Source organism: Eschrichtius robustus, chromosome 15 (assembly GCF_028021215.1).
Source record: "Eschrichtius robustus isolate mEscRob2 chromosome 15, mEscRob2.pri, whole genome shotgun sequence".
Taxonomy (NCBI): domain Eukaryota; kingdom Metazoa; phylum Chordata; class Mammalia; order Artiodactyla; family Eschrichtiidae; genus Eschrichtius; species Eschrichtius robustus.
This window is the reverse complement of record NC_090838.1, coordinates 80,304,732-80,322,121: the sequence shown is the minus strand read 5'-3', so window position 1 is coordinate 80,322,121 and position 17,390 is coordinate 80,304,732. Positions and strand designations below refer to the sequence as shown.

Sequence of the window (17,390 nt, the reverse complement as noted above, 5' to 3'; positions counted from 1 at the left end):
CCAATTCTAAAAACAGCAAAAGAAGTAGATTCTTTTGTGCCAAAACTATGAACTGAGCTGAAAGATGATGATGATGTTGACGATAATAATAATACTAATAGTAATAAAATAACAACAACAGTGTCCGATTCACATTGTTTAGCAAGAGTGTCAAATGTACTACAAATGTTCCTGGTCATCAACGCTGACTGGAATCAAGGGTTGAATGTACCACATTTTATTAGAATCTTACAGGTGATGGACATTTTAAATAACTGTAAAGTCCTTTGTGGTTTCTCTTTTACCTGGTTGAGTAGCTGCTCGGAGAGCGTTAGGCAGCCGATTCACCTTCCTCATGATTTCTTTCCATGACTTATCCACTTGAAGGAACATCTTGGCTTCTGCAGGTAACTGCCTCTGAATATCTGGAGCATTAAAAATACTCTCTAGGTAGAGCCAGTTTCTCTGGCAGTTCAGCCACTCTTCCTAGGAGAAAAATAGGGACATTACCAGATTTTTAACCTCAGATTGAAAAAATACAGTTACATTAAAAATAATTACATGGGGATTCACTGTATCTTTTTCCTTTTGGCAGCTTCTCACAGGTCCTTTGAAATGAAACCTCATTAAAAGGTCCAAGTCTCACCTCAGCCTAATTTCAACCCATTTTTTGTACTGAGTAGAGTTATAACGAGTCTACTACTCTGTGGTAACCAGAATGGACCCAGAGAAAGAGGATTAAAATGCCCAGAGGAGACACTCTAGGTGGAGGCAAGATTCTTACTTAAAGGAATCTGAAGGTTTGGGAAGTGGCAAGTTTAGTGACTTACTATTTCCAAATATAAAAATGGTTAGCAAAAAAGGGTTTCTTTTTTTTGCCTCAATTATGTCTATTATTCTTCCCTCTCCCTCTTTTTAAGAAGAAATATGATTCATTTTCTTCAATTAAAAAAGTAAAACCTGCTTGTAACAGAACGTGTGGCAAAGACAGAACACTGGGAGGAAGAAGAAAATCACGCATCACTTTCCTCCTAGAGACAATCGCTGTTAATCAGAGAAAGCAGAAATGCAGGGTCAGATCTAAAGTCTATAGACCTCACCGTTCCTCTGCACCTCCTGCCATCGCATGTGTGGGCCTGAGATCCGTGAAAGGGTTTCTTGCATCTCACTCTAGATTTGGGGGCTATGCTTAAGCCCTAATGTCCCAACCACTCCTTGGTTTATTTCAGGTCTCACACTTTCTATACACTTAATTCTCTGAAGGGTCCCTACTATTCAGCACTGCTTCTTTTAAGGACCTTCTATGGAAACATGCCCTTTACTTTGATCTAAATTTAGTCTCTCCCTTCATGGGGCTCAGCCATCAGTACAGAAGGCTGGACAGGCATCAGGTTAAAAAGTGTCCATTGAAGAGGATGGATTCATCATAGAGATCTCTATGAAATGAGGATGGAACAAATTGCCTTTTCCTACTTAGTACCTTTATTATTTCACAGATAACTTTTCATATTAGAACATATAAAAACCACAACATAATTAAATCAAGGTAAAAAAATGAAGTCTAAGAAAGAGATTGGATGGGAACAAAGTGAGACCAGAGTAAGTGGGTTCTTTATTATGGAATAATCTGAGGTTGAATAAAATAAAGAGAAGGTGTGTATGACAGGAAGGGTGCCAAGGAGACTTCAAGCAGCAGTGAGTATTTGTCTAGTAAATATGAGGTTGCTGTGGCAAGACTCTTAAGGTGGGCCCCAAGACCTGGGCTTCCTGGCCTTGTGTGATCCTCTCCCCTTGAGTGTGGGTGCCACCCGTGACTTACTTCTAGCTATGGAGAATATGGCAAAGATAACAGGATGTACACAGTTATGTGTACAGTACACAAGGCTGTAACCTCTGTCTTGCCAGGAGACTTTCTCTTCCCTGCTAGACTGATGGAGCAAGCGGTCTTGTTGAGGAAGTCCACATGCAAAAAAACTGTGGGCAACATGGAGGAGCTGAGGATGGCCTCTGGTTGACAGCCTGTGAGAAAATGAAACCTCCAGTCCCGGAATTGCAAGAAAATGATTTCTGCCAACGTCCTTCCTCAGTTGAACCTCTGATGAGAACGCAGTCCTGGCCCACATCTTGCCTGAACCCTCGTGAGACCCTGAGTATAAGAGCTAAGCTTATACTTATGAGCTCCTGACCCACAGAAACTGTGGGACTATAAATGTAGATTGTTTTATACCACTAAGTTTGTGGTATTTTGTTTCACAGCAATAATAACTAATACAAGGGTGATGGTATAGTCTTGCAAAGAAGAGTTCAATATATTTGCATTTTCCTTACATTTTGAGCATAATAAAATGTCAATAATTAAATCTTATATCTAAACTGTACAATATTTAAGTGACTGAACAAATGATTTCTAAATCCAATTCTCTGAGTCCATGAATTGAAATTATCCTTACTCACCAGTGTTTGATTAAACAAAGCAAGTTGTTTCTGCCAGTCATCCACTCGAGTTTTCAGTGGACCAATGTAACGTGATGAGGCAATGGTTGCAATGTTGATGGTGCTGTCATCAAGAAGGACCTTTAAGGAAAGGTGAAGAAAATACATGCGACACCATGTGTTTTTGCTCTCAAAGATAATTACAGATATTTAATTCCAACAGCCCATTTATTTATTTTTATTTTTACTTTAAAAATTTTAATTTTATATTGGAATATAGTTGATTTACACTGTTGTGTTAGTTTCAGGTGTACAGCAAAGTGATTCAGTTACACACATACATGTATCCATTCTTTTTCAGATTCTTTTCCCATATAGGTTGTTACAGAATTTTGAGTAGAGTTCCCTGTACTATATATACAGTAGGTTCCTGTTGATTATCTATTTTATATATAGTAGTGTGTATCTGTTAATCCCAAATCATTTAAAAGCCAACTTTTTGAATAAACAGCTTAATCTCACTTACTGTTTCCCACCCATCCACTTCCCCTCCTTCTCTCCTTCACTAGGGCTTACAATGCACTATGATGTTCTCTTAAATGTCACCAAGGAACTTCTGATTGTCAAATCCTGGCTGTTTCTGTAATTATTAATGGCACACATTTCTGTTTAGCTCAGCACTCTTCTCCAGTCTCCCCCCTACAAGGTATCTGGTACCTTCTTTATATCATTTGGTCATCCAGGTCTTTATTTCTCAAAGTGCTCAAAACTTGAAAAAGTAAGTGCCTTCCCTACCCAATGAAACATCACTTTCCCTCAATTATCTTGAGGAAGAGGGAAACTGAACTCATTCATGTCAAGCTCTGGATGATTATAGACAGTTTTCCCTCTACCTCCCCCATCCCCTACTCCTTCCCCTTACACCACAGCACCCCTCGCAGAACATGTACATTTAAAAAAATGTGTCTGCTAATCTAAAGGATTTTAATTGCTCTATTTAAACTATAAACTTCTTGAGAGCAGAAGCCCCATCACCTGGCATCACTTGGCCTCATACTGACTGATTTCCATCTTGGGTCTGCTCTCCCCTCCACTGCACAGAGTGACGTCTGGTCTTGCTCTTCCAGACTACACCTGGCAAAGCCATTTCACCTCTAATTCTGGTCTGGGTACACCCTAACAGGCCAGGGCTTTGCTTTTCTAAAAAAAAATTTATTGAAGCATAGTTGATTTATAATATTGTGTTAATTTCTGCTGTAGAGCAAAGTGATTCAGTTATACATATGTTTACATTTTTTTCATATTCTTTTCCATTATGGTTTATTACAGGATATTGAATATAGGTCTCTGTGTGGACTTTGATTTTTAAATTGAATCATAATTCCCAGATTCTTTTACTAAACAAATGTGCCCTTTGGATTTTAAGTCACTAAGAATATTCCAAACACATGGGTTAGATTTATCTTCTTTTGTTGTTAATAGAGCATGACCATCTACTCCCAATTTCAAAAAATTCAAGTGAATTTAGTTTCTTAGTATGATATAAACCTAAAATGCTCATTCACGCTTCTTTGCCTCATTTAAATGGTTTAAAATACCTTCCATTCTCATCTATGCCTATCAGACCCCCAGATTTTTAAGGTCCAGCATGACTTCGCTGGTCTAGGAAGGATTCTCTGATCACTTCAGCCACAACTGATCTCTTTGCTTTTATAAATTCCTCAACAGTTATCAACTACAAGATTATAACTCTTATATATATATGACATATCTATTGCTTTGCTAAATATTTCAGGTACAAGTATTCATGTCAATTATTCATATTCATATCTTGTCTTCCCAATTAGATTTTTCCTAGTTTAATAACTCTCATATTTCAGTCCTTTATCATAATCTCCCATAGAATATTTAGGACTAGGTCTCACAAGAACCTTCAACATAAGTTTCAATAACCCAGTTACCCACCTGTATGTCATCTGTGCCACCCAGGATAAACACATCTTTGGAGTCACGGTGAGGGAGGACGACAAATTCAGTTGTTTTCCAAGAATCCTCCACCTTAGAAATAGTTCAAGTCTTAGGATAGCTCAGTTCATTTGTGTGTAGGTACTTGATAAATGCATGTGGAATGAAATAAGTGAAAACTCCATAATTATCCTAATCTCCTCCTGCCTTTAAAATTCTTAAAATCTTCTAGGTTAGATGACAAAGATTTGCTTAATTTTATTGAATAACATTAAAACATATGAATAATTTGTGATACTTTAATGTGTATTCCCTCCCACTTCATGCTTTAATTAAAAGAAAAAAATTCTTTTTACATAGATGGTTGGAAGATGTGTGTTTTTGGGTAAGGAGGTTAAATATCCTAAGTAGAGAAATCTTCTCAATGTGCTTTTGAAGCATTTTGTATAGTTAGTCTTCTCTAGTACGTAAGTTCGAAAGATAATGTATTTTGGCATAAGAGATCTTCCTTGGTATGTGGTTCTTTATATAAAGCATGCAAATTTGTTGCCATCAAGTTCCTGTTGGATTATAAGCTAAGCAGAAAGAAGATATTTATAGAGGTGATAACAATAATAATGATATAAATGTAAGGAAACAGCACAAGGATAACTGATAATGAGAGGGTGAAAGCTGCAATGTTGAAAAACCCATTCAGATAAAACAAAAGTTGATGATCTCATTGAATATGAAAACCTTTACATTCCCTGATCTTCAGAATACACATTTTTCAGGTTTACCTTTTTAAGAACTGTTTCTAAGGCAGCTTCTCCAGAAGCCTGTCCAGAAATGTCTTGGATTTCTCGGCCAAAGTCAAAAACATGCAACTCAGAGAGCTTCTCCAAGGTTAATGGAATGTCAAGGTCTACTAGGGTGGCATCAACTGTTTGTTCAATAGCTGCCCAATGTCTAGGCTTCAGAGTTGGGTTCCTCAGGTTAATGATAACTGGAAGCTGGAAAACAAAACACTCTCAGAGACACCATCCTTTTTATCTTAAAAACAGCCCAAGGCTTCTGGTTTCAATTTGGGCACATAAAGAGCTGGAAAGAACACCAATGACACTCTTACAACAAAGAAAAATCTGCACAAACTGCAAGTTAATGACTTGTATTGAACCCATCAGAAAAGTGAGGCTGCAGGGAAACCAACTAAGTCAAAATTTGAAGAGACACTGGTACCCACAGTTTTCTCCACAGCAAGAAACAGGACCTGAGAATTTGCTTACCAAGGAGAGATGCCTTCGGTTGCCATTTAAACTAGTTAGAAGATGTTGCTGAATTTTAAAAATAAGTTGCTAAGACTGAATGTAGGGTAGCATGAGAGTGTGAAGTCCCTGGGGGCTACAAATATAGAGGTGTTCACAGAGAAGATTGGGAAGAATCCTAAGAAAGCTTATCTTATGGCGCTGGCTGAGGGAGGGAAACAGTTGCCACTACTGTAACTCTAACCAACCAATCTCTCCTACCTTCCCTATGGAACAACAAAAATTATTACCTTAAGGCATTGGTGATAACTCATTGTAGGTATCTGTACATAACTGGAGAAACAGAACAGGAAAAAAAAAAAAAACTCCACCCATGGAGGAGGGACAGAAATACATTCTAAGCTTATTACTAAAGCTGGAGGAGGGGCAGGAACAACTGTGAAGCTCAGAATTTTGCGAACAAGGAACACAGTGCTTTGTTAGGATAGAAACTTAATCAGAACACGAGGGAATATCCCTCCTCGCTTCTTCCACCAGGCTAACAAGTACTGAGTAAAAATAACAGTGGACTAGAGAGTGGAAAGCTGCAAGATACAGATTTTCTCTGGGCATAAAATGAAAGAATGACCCAAGGTCAGGGAAAACAGCAATTGAAAAAATGACCTTTGGCAAACCAGACCAAACTAAACACAAGGTATCACTAGAACAACTTGAATACTGTGGTATACTGAGGGCAACCACAGCAACATCAAACTTCAAATCTAGTCGAATTTCTAACCAGATTTAATATAACATGCCACACAGAAAGCCAAGTAGAAGGAAAGGCATTATCATTTCCAGGCATAAAAATTATTTACTTCAGTATCTACTGTTCTGCATAAGATGTCTGGATTTCAACAAACATTTAAGAAGTATGTGAAAGGGCAAGGCAAACATACATCCAAAAAGATACAAAATTAATCAGAATCACACTCAAATCTGACACATGTGTTGGAATTAACAGATAGAACTTAAACTAATTGTGATTAATATGTTAATGGATCTAATGGAAAAGGCAGACAACATGCAAGATCAGATGGGAAATGTCAATGAAATGATGGAAACTATAATTAAAAATCAAATGGAAATGTTAGAAATGAGGAAGACAGTAAGAGATACAAAGAATGTCTTTGATGAGATGAACACAGCCAAGGAATCCGTGAATTTGAAGGTAAGTGAGTAGAAATTACCCAAACTCATACACAAAGAGAAAAAACAGTGAAACGCTCCCCTGCCCCCTCCCCGCAAACCTAGAACAGAATATCCATGAGCTTGGTACAATATCAGATGGTCTGACATACATGTAATAGAAATCCCAGAAGGATAAGAGAGATAGAAAACACATCAGAAGAGATATCAAAGAAATAATGGCTGCAATTTTTTTCAAAATTAAAGGCAGACACAAAACCAGAGATCCAAGAAACTCTGAGAACATCAAGCAGGATAAATATAAATGGTAAACAATAATAACATACACCCAGGCATATCACATTTCATACTGCAAGAAACCAAGAAAAAGAGAAAAATTTGAAGGCAGCCAGACAAAAAATACATATTATCTACAGAAGAACAAGGATAAGAACTGCAGCAGACTTCTTGTCAAATATCATGCAAGTAAAAAGATAACAAAAGGATACTTTTACATTGTTGAAAGAAAAAACAAAATCTGCCGACTCAGAATTATATACCAGTGAAAATATCATTCAAAATAAAGGATAAAGACTTTCTCAAAACAAAAATTTGGGGAATTCCTTGTTAGCATACCTACTCAGTAAGAAATATTAAAGGAAGTTCTTCAGGCAGAATGAATATGCTATGAGTCAGAAACTTTGATCCATACAAAGAAATGAAGAACATTGGAAATGGAATAGATGTAAAATAAATTTCATTTCCTATTTTTATTCTCCTAAAAGGTAACTATAAAAAACAAAAATAGTAGCAACATGTAGTGTTTATACTACATATAAAAGTAAAATACATGACAACATTAATACAAAGGATGAGAGGGAGGATTGGGAGTATGGTATTATAAACTCTTTACACTATACATGAAGCAGTATAATATTATTTGAAGGTTGATTTGGATTAACTGAAAATCTATATTTTAAATCTAGGACAACCACTAAAAATTGCTTTAATGAAGTATGAATAATAACTCCATAGAGAAGATAAAATGGAATCATAAAACCTATACAATTAAATCAAGAGAGGAAAGAAAAAGAGGAAAAAAGAAACAACAAACAAATAAAAAACCAGCATGATGACAATTTTAATCCAACCATATAAATAATATTCTAAATATTAATGGTCTAAACATGTCATTTAAAAGACTTTTAAAAAGCAGATTGGATAAAAAGCAGGAACCTATTTTATGCTGTCTAAGAAATACTTTAAAGACATAGAAAAGTTAAAAGTGAAAAAATGGAGAAAGTAATATCATGAAAACTCTAAAAGAAATATATACTAACTATATTAATTTCAGATAATGCAGACTTCAGAAGAAGAAATCTTATAAAAAATAAAGAGGGAAAATATATAAATGATAAGAGGGTCAATTCTCCAAGAAGAAATAGCAATACTAAGTGTGAGTACACCTAACAATGGAGCATCAAAATAAATAAAGCTCCACTGTCTTGAGATGTAGTATCCTCATAAGTTATTTGGAATTTTTCTTTATAGAGGATTTGTCTTTTATCCTTTGTCTATCTATCTACCTATTTATCTATCTATTCATCCACTCAGTTACTTACTTATGTCAATATGAACTCATGGATATTTATTTTATAATTTGGGTTATAACACAATATTGTATTATTTATTGTTTGGTCAAATCATTACAACTTGGGCCATTGAAAATTCTTTCACTTGGTTTCTGTGTCTCTTAAATATAACTCGTCACTTTTTTTCTTCTTTTTTTCACCAACGATAGAGAATCTATTTTATTTTATTTTTTATTTTTAAAATTTTTTTCATGTTTTTATAAAATATCTTTATTGGCGTATAATTGCTTTCCAATGGTGTGTTAGTTTCTGCTTTATAACAAAGTGAATCAGTTATACATATACATATATCCCCATATCTCTTCCCTCTTATGTCTCCCTCCCTCCCACTCTCCCTATCCCACCCCTCTAGGTGGTCACAAAGCACCGAGCTGATCTCCCTGTGCTATGAGGCTGCTTCCCACTAGCTGTCTATTTTACATTTGGTAGTGTATATATGTCCATGCCACTCTCTCACTTTGTCCCAGCTTACCCCTCCCCCTCCCCGTATCCTCAAGTCCATTCTCTAGTAGGTCTGCGTCTTTATTCCCGTCCTGCCCCTAGGTTCTTCATGACCATTTTTTTTTTCTAGATTCCATATATATGTGTTAGCATACGGTATTTGTTTTTCTCTTTCTGACTTACTTCACTCTGTATGACAGACTCTAGGTCCATCCACCTCACTACAAATAACTCAATTTTGTTTCTTTTTATGGCTGAGTAATATTCCATTGCATATATGTGCCACATCTTCTTTATCCATTCATCTGTTGATGGACACTTAGGTTGCTTCCATGTCCTGGCTATTGTAAATAGAGCTGCAATGAACATTGTGGTACATGACTCTTTTTGAATTATGGTTTTCTCAGGGTATATGCCCAGTAGTGGGATTGCTGTGTAGTATAGTAGTTCTATTTTTAGTTTTTTAAGCAACCTCCATACAGTTCTCCATCGTGGCTGTATCAATTTACATTCCCACCAACAGTGCAAGAGGGTTCCCTTTACTCCACACCCTCTCCAGCATTTATTGTTTGTAGATTTTTTGATGATGGCCATTCTGACCGGTGTGAGATGATATCTCATTGTAGTTTTGACTTGCATTTCTCTAATGATTAATGATGTTGAGCATTCTTTCATGTGTCTGTTGGCAATCTGCATATCCTCTTTGGAGAAATGTCTATTTAGGTCTTCTGCCCATTTTTGGATTGGGTTGTTTGTTTTTTTGATAGTGAGCTGCAAGAGTTGCTTGTATGTTTTGGAGATTAATCCTTTGTCAGTTGCTTCATTTGCAAATATTTTCTCCCATTCTGAGGGTTGTCTTTTCATCTTGTTTATGGTTTCCTTTGCTGTGCGAAAGATTTTAAGTTTCATTAGGTCCCATTTGTTTATTTTTGTTTTTATTTCCATTTCTCTAGGAGGTGGGTCAAAAAGGATCTTGCTGTGATGTATGTCATAGAGTGTTCTGCCTATGTTATCCTCTAAGAGTTTGATGGTGTCTGGCCTTACATTTAGGTCTTTAATCCATTTTGAGTTTATTTTTGTGTATGGGGTTAGGGAGTGTTCTAATTTCATTCTTTTACATGTAGCTATCCAGTTTTCCCAGCACCACTTATTGAAGAGGCTGTCTTTTCTCCATTGTATATTCTTGCCTCCTTTATCAAAAATAAGGTGACCATATGTGTGTGGGTTTATCTCTGGGCTTTCTATCCTCTTCCATTGATCTATATTTCTGTTTTTGTGCCAGTACCATACTGTCTTGATTACTGTAGCTTTGTAGCATAGTCTGAAGTCAGGGAGCTTGATTCCTCCAGCTCCTTTTTTCTTTCTCAAGATTGCATTGGCTATTCGGGGTCTTTTGTGTTTCCATACAAATTGTGAAATGTTTTGATCTAGTTCTGTGAAAAATGCCAGTGGTAGTTTGATAGGGATTGCATTGAATCTGTAGACTGCTTTGGGTAGTATAGTCATTTTTACAATGTTGATTCTTCCAATCCAAGAACATGGTATATCTCTCCATCTGTTTGTATCATCTTGAATTTCTTTCATCAGTGTCTTATAGTTTTCTGCATACAGGTATTTTGTCTCCTTAGATAGGTTTATTCCTAGATGTTTTATTCTTTTTGTTGCAATGGTAAATGGGAGCATTCTCTAAATTTCACTTTCAGGTTTTTCACCATTAGTGTATAGGAATGCCAGAGATTTCTGTGCATTAATTTTGTATCCTGCTACTTTACCAAATACATTGATTAGCTCTAGCAGTTTTCTGGTAGCATCTTTAAGATTCTCTATGTATAGTATCATGTCATCTGCAAACAATGACAGCTTTACTTCTTCTTTTCTGATTTGGATTCCTTTTATTTCTTTTTCTTCTCTGATTGCTGTGGCTAAAACTTCCAAAACTATGTTGAATAATAGTGGTGACAGTGGGCAACCTTGTCTTGTTCCTGATCTTAGTGGAAATGGTTTCAGTTTTTCACCATTGAGGACGATATTGGCTGTGGGTTTGTCCGTCATTTTGTTTTTTGAGACTTCCTTACTTTCTGGCACCAGAGGATGCTCCAGGTTCATCTTGTATATTCTCTGACTCATCCCTAGAATCAGCCATTTCTATAAGGATCTCTGATTCATTTTATGGAAAATGGTATTAAAACCCAAGATCTGGACAAAGGATATGTTACTGCTGGAAGCAATGAGGGAGAACATAACTTCACCCCTTAAATGTAGGCTTTGCATAGAGACTTCCTTTCAAAGAATACAGTATGGAAAGTTGGGTAGTAATTTTATAGTGGGGAAAAATGCTACTTCAGTCATGTGATCAAGCTTAATATCATTAGTGAAAAGTCATGTTGATAGCATGTATCTTTAATAAGATGTGATAATAATAATACTTTACCCCTGTGGTCTTCCTTGCAAGGATCTATAACCCCAGTCTAATCATGAGAAAAACACCAGACAACCCCAAATTGACAGACATTCTATAAAATACCTGGCTAGTATTTCTCAGAACTATCAAGATCATAATAAACAAGAAAAGTCTGAGAATCTGTCACAGTCTAAAGGAGCCTAAGAAGACAAGACATCTAAATGTAATGTTTATCCTGGAAAGGATCCTGGGACAGAGAAAGGACATTAGATAAAAATGAGAAAATTCAGATAAAATATGGACTTTAATAATAATATAGTGACATTGTTTCATTAGATGTGGCAAATGTATCATACTAATGTAATATGTTAACAGTAGAGGAAACTGGATTCAGGGCATATGGGAAACCTCTATATTTCTGTTGTAAGTTTTCTGAAAGTCTAAAATGATCCTAAAATAAAGAGTTTATTTAAAAATAAATGAGGCAAAAATTGATGTAACATAAGGGGAATTAGACAAATGCACAATTATAGTTGGCCATTTCAACATTCCTCTCTGAGTAACTAACAGAACAAGTAGGCAGAAAATCAGTAAGGATACAGATGATCTGAACACTACCATCAGCCAAATTGACTCACTGAGCAATAGCAGAATACACATTCTTCTCAAGTGTATATAGAAGATGTACCAAAATAGACCATATTTTGGGTCATAAAGCCAATCTCAACAAATTAAAAGGACAGAAATCATAAAAGTATATTTTTGGACTATAATAGAATTAAAGTTCAAATCAGTAACAGATATCTTGAAAATCCCCAAATATTTTAATAATAAACAACATTCTTCTAAATAGGCCATATATCAAATAAGAAGTCTCAGGAGTATTAAAATATATTTCGAACTAAATTAAAATAAAAATACAATATATCAAAATTCACAAGATTCAGCTAAAGCAGCGACTAGACAGAAATTTATAGCATTAAATGCTTATATTAGAAAAGAAGAAAAGTTTCAAATCAGCAACTTAAGCTTCCACCATAAGAAAGTTTGAAGAAATAAATAATTGAATGTAAAGCAAGAAGAAGAAAGGACATAATAAAGATTAGAGGAGAAATCAGTGAAATGGAAAACATAAAAACTATAAAGAATATCAATCAACCCCAAAGCTGGCTCTTTGAAAAGGTCAAAGTGATAAATGACTAGCAGGACAAACCAAGAAAGAAAGGGAGAAAATACAAATTGCCAATATCAGCAATGAAAAAGGGGACATCATTATGGATCACACAGACTTTAAAAGGATAATAAGGAAATATTATGATAAACTCTATGTCTAGTAAATTCAGCAATTTGGATTAAATGGACCATTTCCTTGGAAGATACACTATAAAGTCCCCTCAAGAAGAAATAGATAACCTGAATAATTCAAATTGTATTAATGAAATTCAATTTTTTTGTTAAAATCCCTCCAAAAGAGAAAACTTCAAGCTCAGATAGTTTCACTCTTGAATTCTACCAAACATCTAAGTGAAAAATAATACTAATTCTGTATAATCTCCTGCAGAAAATAGAAGAGGAAGGAACACTCCCCAAATCATTTTATGAGGCAGTATTACCTCATAACCACACAATGATGTTACAAGAAAGGAAAACTAAAGATCAATGTCTCTCATGAATATAGGCACAAAAACATCCTCAAATAATATTAGTAATTTGAATCCAGCAATATAAAAGAGTATAGTACATCATGACCCAAGTGAGGTTCAGTTCAGGAATTCAAGCCTGCTTCAACATTTGACCATTGATAGATGTAATTCACCATGTTAATAGACTAAAGAAGAAAAACCATATGATCATAGGCATAGAAAAATCATTTGATAATTATCAACACCCATTTATGATAAAAAAAAGAAACCTCTAAGGAAACTATGAAACTTTGTTACCTTAATATAGGGCATGTATAAAAAAATTTGACTAACAAACATCATACTTAAAAAGAGACTGAATATTTCCCCTCTAAGATACGGAACAGGACAAGGATGTTTTCTCTCACCACTCCTATTCAATATCATACAGGAAATCCTGGCCAGTGCAACAAGGCAAGAAAAAGAAATAAAAGGCACACAGATTGTAATGGAAGAAATAAAATTGTCTTTATTCACAGTTGAAATCATTTTCTACGTTGAAAATTCTGAATAATGTACAAAAATCTCCTAAAATTAAAAAGTGAATTTATTAAGATCACAGGATATAAGATCAATATACAAAGGTCAATAGTATTCCTACATACCAGCAATGAACACTTAGAATTTGAAATGAAAAACAAAGAAATTTAAGATAACATAAGAGAATACTTAGTTTTAAATCTAACAAAATATGTGCAAAATCTGTACACTGAAAACTACAAAATGTTAATGAAAAGAAATAAAAGAAGACCTAACTAAATAAAGGGATAGGCAGGTAACAGATTAGAAAATTCAATCTTGTTAAGATGTCAATTCTCTGGAAATTGACCTATTGATTTGACACAGTCCACCTAAAATCCCAGCAATTTTTTATACATATGATAAGCTATTCTAACATTTACATGAAAAGGTAAAGGAATTAGAATCGACAAAATTGTGAAAAAGAAGAACAAGTTGGAGAACTTAACACTACCTGATTTCAAGACTTACTAGCTGTAGTTATTATCAAGAGAGCATGGTATTGGTGAAAGAATAGACTTACAGAACAACCAAACAGAATAGAGAGTCCAGAAACAGACTAAAAAATATAGTCAGCTGACTTTTGACAAAGATGCAAAGGTAAACAATGGAGAAAGAATACTCTTTTCAAATAATGGTTCTGGATCAACTGAATATCCATATGTAAAAATGTAAATAACTCAAAATAAATCATATACTTTAATTTAAAAAAAAAAGGAACACTAAAAAGCTTCCAGAAGAAAATACAGGAGAAACTCTGTGTGACCTTTAGGTTTGGCAAAAGTTTTTAGATTCTATACTAAAAAGATAATCTGTAAAAGAAAAAAATATTACTTGGACTTTTTTCAAATTTAAGCCTTTTGTTCTGTGAAAGTCACTGTCTAGGGACTAAAAAGACAAGGCACTGACTGGGAAAACTATTTTCAAGTTACATATTTGAAAAAGGACTTATATCATGACTATATAACACAACACTGCTAATCAACTATACTCCAATATAAAATAAAAATTAAAAAAAACCTTTGCTGTTCTTCTATGAATTGTTAGACCCTAATGTCTTTAGAATGTAAATTCTAAAAACTTCTGCTGTGTAAAATGTATAAAAACTTTTTGGTGTGTCAAATATCATTTGTGTTACAAATTTTCAAGCTGGTAGTCTCTTTTACCATTACTTTGTGAGTACTATTTAATTACTATTTGAGAGTCAACAGAAGAATGAATGAACAAGGATCATCGTTGCCAATGGACACTGTTCTCTATATGTCAAAAATTAAATAAAATATAGATTTTAAAATTCCAAAAAAAAGAGAACTCTGAAAACTCACTAATAACAAAACAAACAACTCAATTAAAAATTGGGCTAATATTCAAACAGACATTTCAGCAAAGAAAGTAGATGGATGGCAAATGGACATGAGAAAAGATGTTCAACATCACTAATCATTAGAAAAATGTAAACCATCACCATTATGAGACAGTACTACATATTTATTAGAACAGTTAAAATTAAAACCAAACCAAACCAAATAAATAAACTCCTTATTGATAACAAGTGCTGGTGAGAATGAAAAACAACTAGAATTCTCATACAATTCAATTGCATGATTTGGCCAGTTGAAGAGAGGGATGCAGTCTATGCCTCTGCAATACAGTAGCTGAATTTTTCTGTTGCTTCTTCTCTCTACAAAGCTGACTAATTTAAACAGGGAAGAATTCCTGGCTTTGGTCTCATTAGCATCAAGTAGTAACTGATTGACCTGGAGTTTTGGAAATAATTTCTACTAAACTTACCTTTTCTTTCATTTTTTCCACCTTACTTTTTAGCTGGGGCACTACACTGTTGGGTGGCAAGCCTTTTTCCAATTGAGTCACAAATTTGGCATATTTAGAAACTTGACTGTTTAGAAATTCTGGATCCAGGCAGTCAAATTTTGACTATGAAAATTGGGGGGAAAACAAAGAAGTTAAGACATATGATAAAAGGCAAACTTGAAATAGTAAAATTTTTTTACTCTACTCACATTTTTGGATAGCTATGTTGTTAAACCAAGTTGACTCTATATTTTGGAAATGGCTCTACTTATTAAGATTTCTAATAGTATATCAGGCATTGTTTGTTTATTACTTTCATGTCTTTTTCTCCCATATCACCAAATGCAGTATTGCAATCCCTGTAATTTATTCCAGAGGGCCAACCATTGTAAAGTTACAAATAGCTAATTTTTACTCTTGTGACCTAGAAATGTCTCACCAAGTAGTCTCCTATTATTTGATCATGTAGCCCTTTAATATAACTGATTTAAACATACACTCCAATGTATGCATGTATTTATAAATATATTTCTCAGTTACATAAACATGTAAGTGTACACATATATTATGTCAGAAGGGCATATGGATTGATGGTAATAGAAAATTTGTAAAAATGAAAAGATATTCCATGCTCATGGATTGGAAGAATTAATATTGTTAAGATGTTTATACCACCTAAAGAAATCTACAGATTCAATACAATCCCTATCAAAATTCCAGCGGTATTTTTCACAGAAATACAACAAACAATCCTAAAATTTGTATGGAACCACAAAAGACCCAGAATAGCCAAAGCAATCTTGAGAAAGAATAAAAAAGATGGAGGTGTCAACTCCTTGATTTCAGACTATCCAACTATCCAAAGTTATAGTCATCAAAACAGCATAGTACTGGTACAAAAACAGACACATAGATTAATGGAACAGAATAGAAAGCCCAAAAATAAACCCACACATATATGGTCAATTAATTTACAAGAAAGGAGTCAAGAATATACAATGGGGGAAGGACAGTCTTCTCAATAAATGGTGTTGGGAAAATTGGACAGCTAGAGGCAAAGGAATGAAACTGGACCACACACAAAAATAACTCAAAATGAATTAAAGATTTGAATCTAAGACCTGAAACCTAAAAACTCCTAGAAGAAAATATAGGCAATAAGCTTCTTGAGATGGGTCTTGGCAACAATATTTTGGATTTGACACCAAAAGCAAAGGCAACAAAAGTAAAATAAGCAACTACATCTAACTAAAAAGCTTCTGCACAGCAAAGGAAAGCATGAACAAAATGAAAAGGAAAACTATACTTAATGGGAGAAAATATTTGCAAATTATATATCTGATAAGCGGTTAATATCCAGAATATATAAAGAACTAAATAACAGAAAAACAACCTCATTAAAAAGAGGGCAGAGGATCTGAATAGACATTTTTTCCAAAGAAGACATAACAGATGTCCAACAGGTACATGAAAAAATGCTCAACATCACTAATCATTGGGAAATTAAAATCAAAACCACAATGAAATACCACCTCACTCCTGTTAGAATGGTTAGTATCAGAAAGACAAAATAGAACCAGTGTTGGCAAAGGTGTGGAGAAAAAGGAACACTTGTGCATTGCTGGCAGAAATGTAAATTGGCACAACAGCCATATGGAAAACAGTATTAAGATTCCTCAAAAAATTAAAAATAGAACTACCATATGATTCAGCAATTCCATTTCTGATTATTTATCCTAAGAAAACAAAAACACTGATTCAAAAAGATATACAGACACCCAAGTTCATAGCAGCATTATTTACAATAGCCAAGAAATGGAAACAACCTAAGTGTCCATCAATGGATGAATGGACGAAGAAAATGTAGTATATGTATACAATAGACTATTATTCAGCCATAAAAAGAATGAAACCTTGTCATTTTCGACAACATGGATGGACCATGAAGGCTTTATGTAAAGTGATATAAGTCAGACAAAGAAAGACAAATACCATATGACCTCACTTGTATGTGGAATCCAAAAGCAAACAAAACAACAAAATAACTCATATGTAGAACCTAAAACAAAACAAAACAAAACAAAACAACTAAAAC

General features: G+C 34.4%; 1 protein-coding gene across 1 annotated transcript in view; it reads right to left on the bottom strand.

Annotated features, from left to right (window-relative positions):
- DNAH6 (dynein axonemal heavy chain 6) overlaps positions 1-17,390 on the bottom strand; it is a 297,879-nt gene that overhangs the window by 178,624 nt on the left and 101,865 nt on the right. The window contains exons 18-22 of the mRNA XM_068564239.1: positions 15,275-15,418; positions 5,157-5,369; positions 4,378-4,470; positions 2,434-2,553; positions 285-465 (exon numbers count right to left, since the gene is read on the bottom strand). Coding sequence (XP_068420340.1) covers positions 285-465; positions 2,434-2,553; positions 4,378-4,470; positions 5,157-5,369; positions 15,275-15,418 — 751 coding nt within the window. The remainder of the gene's footprint in view (positions 1-284; positions 466-2,433; positions 2,554-4,377; positions 4,471-5,156; positions 5,370-15,274; positions 15,419-17,390) is intronic.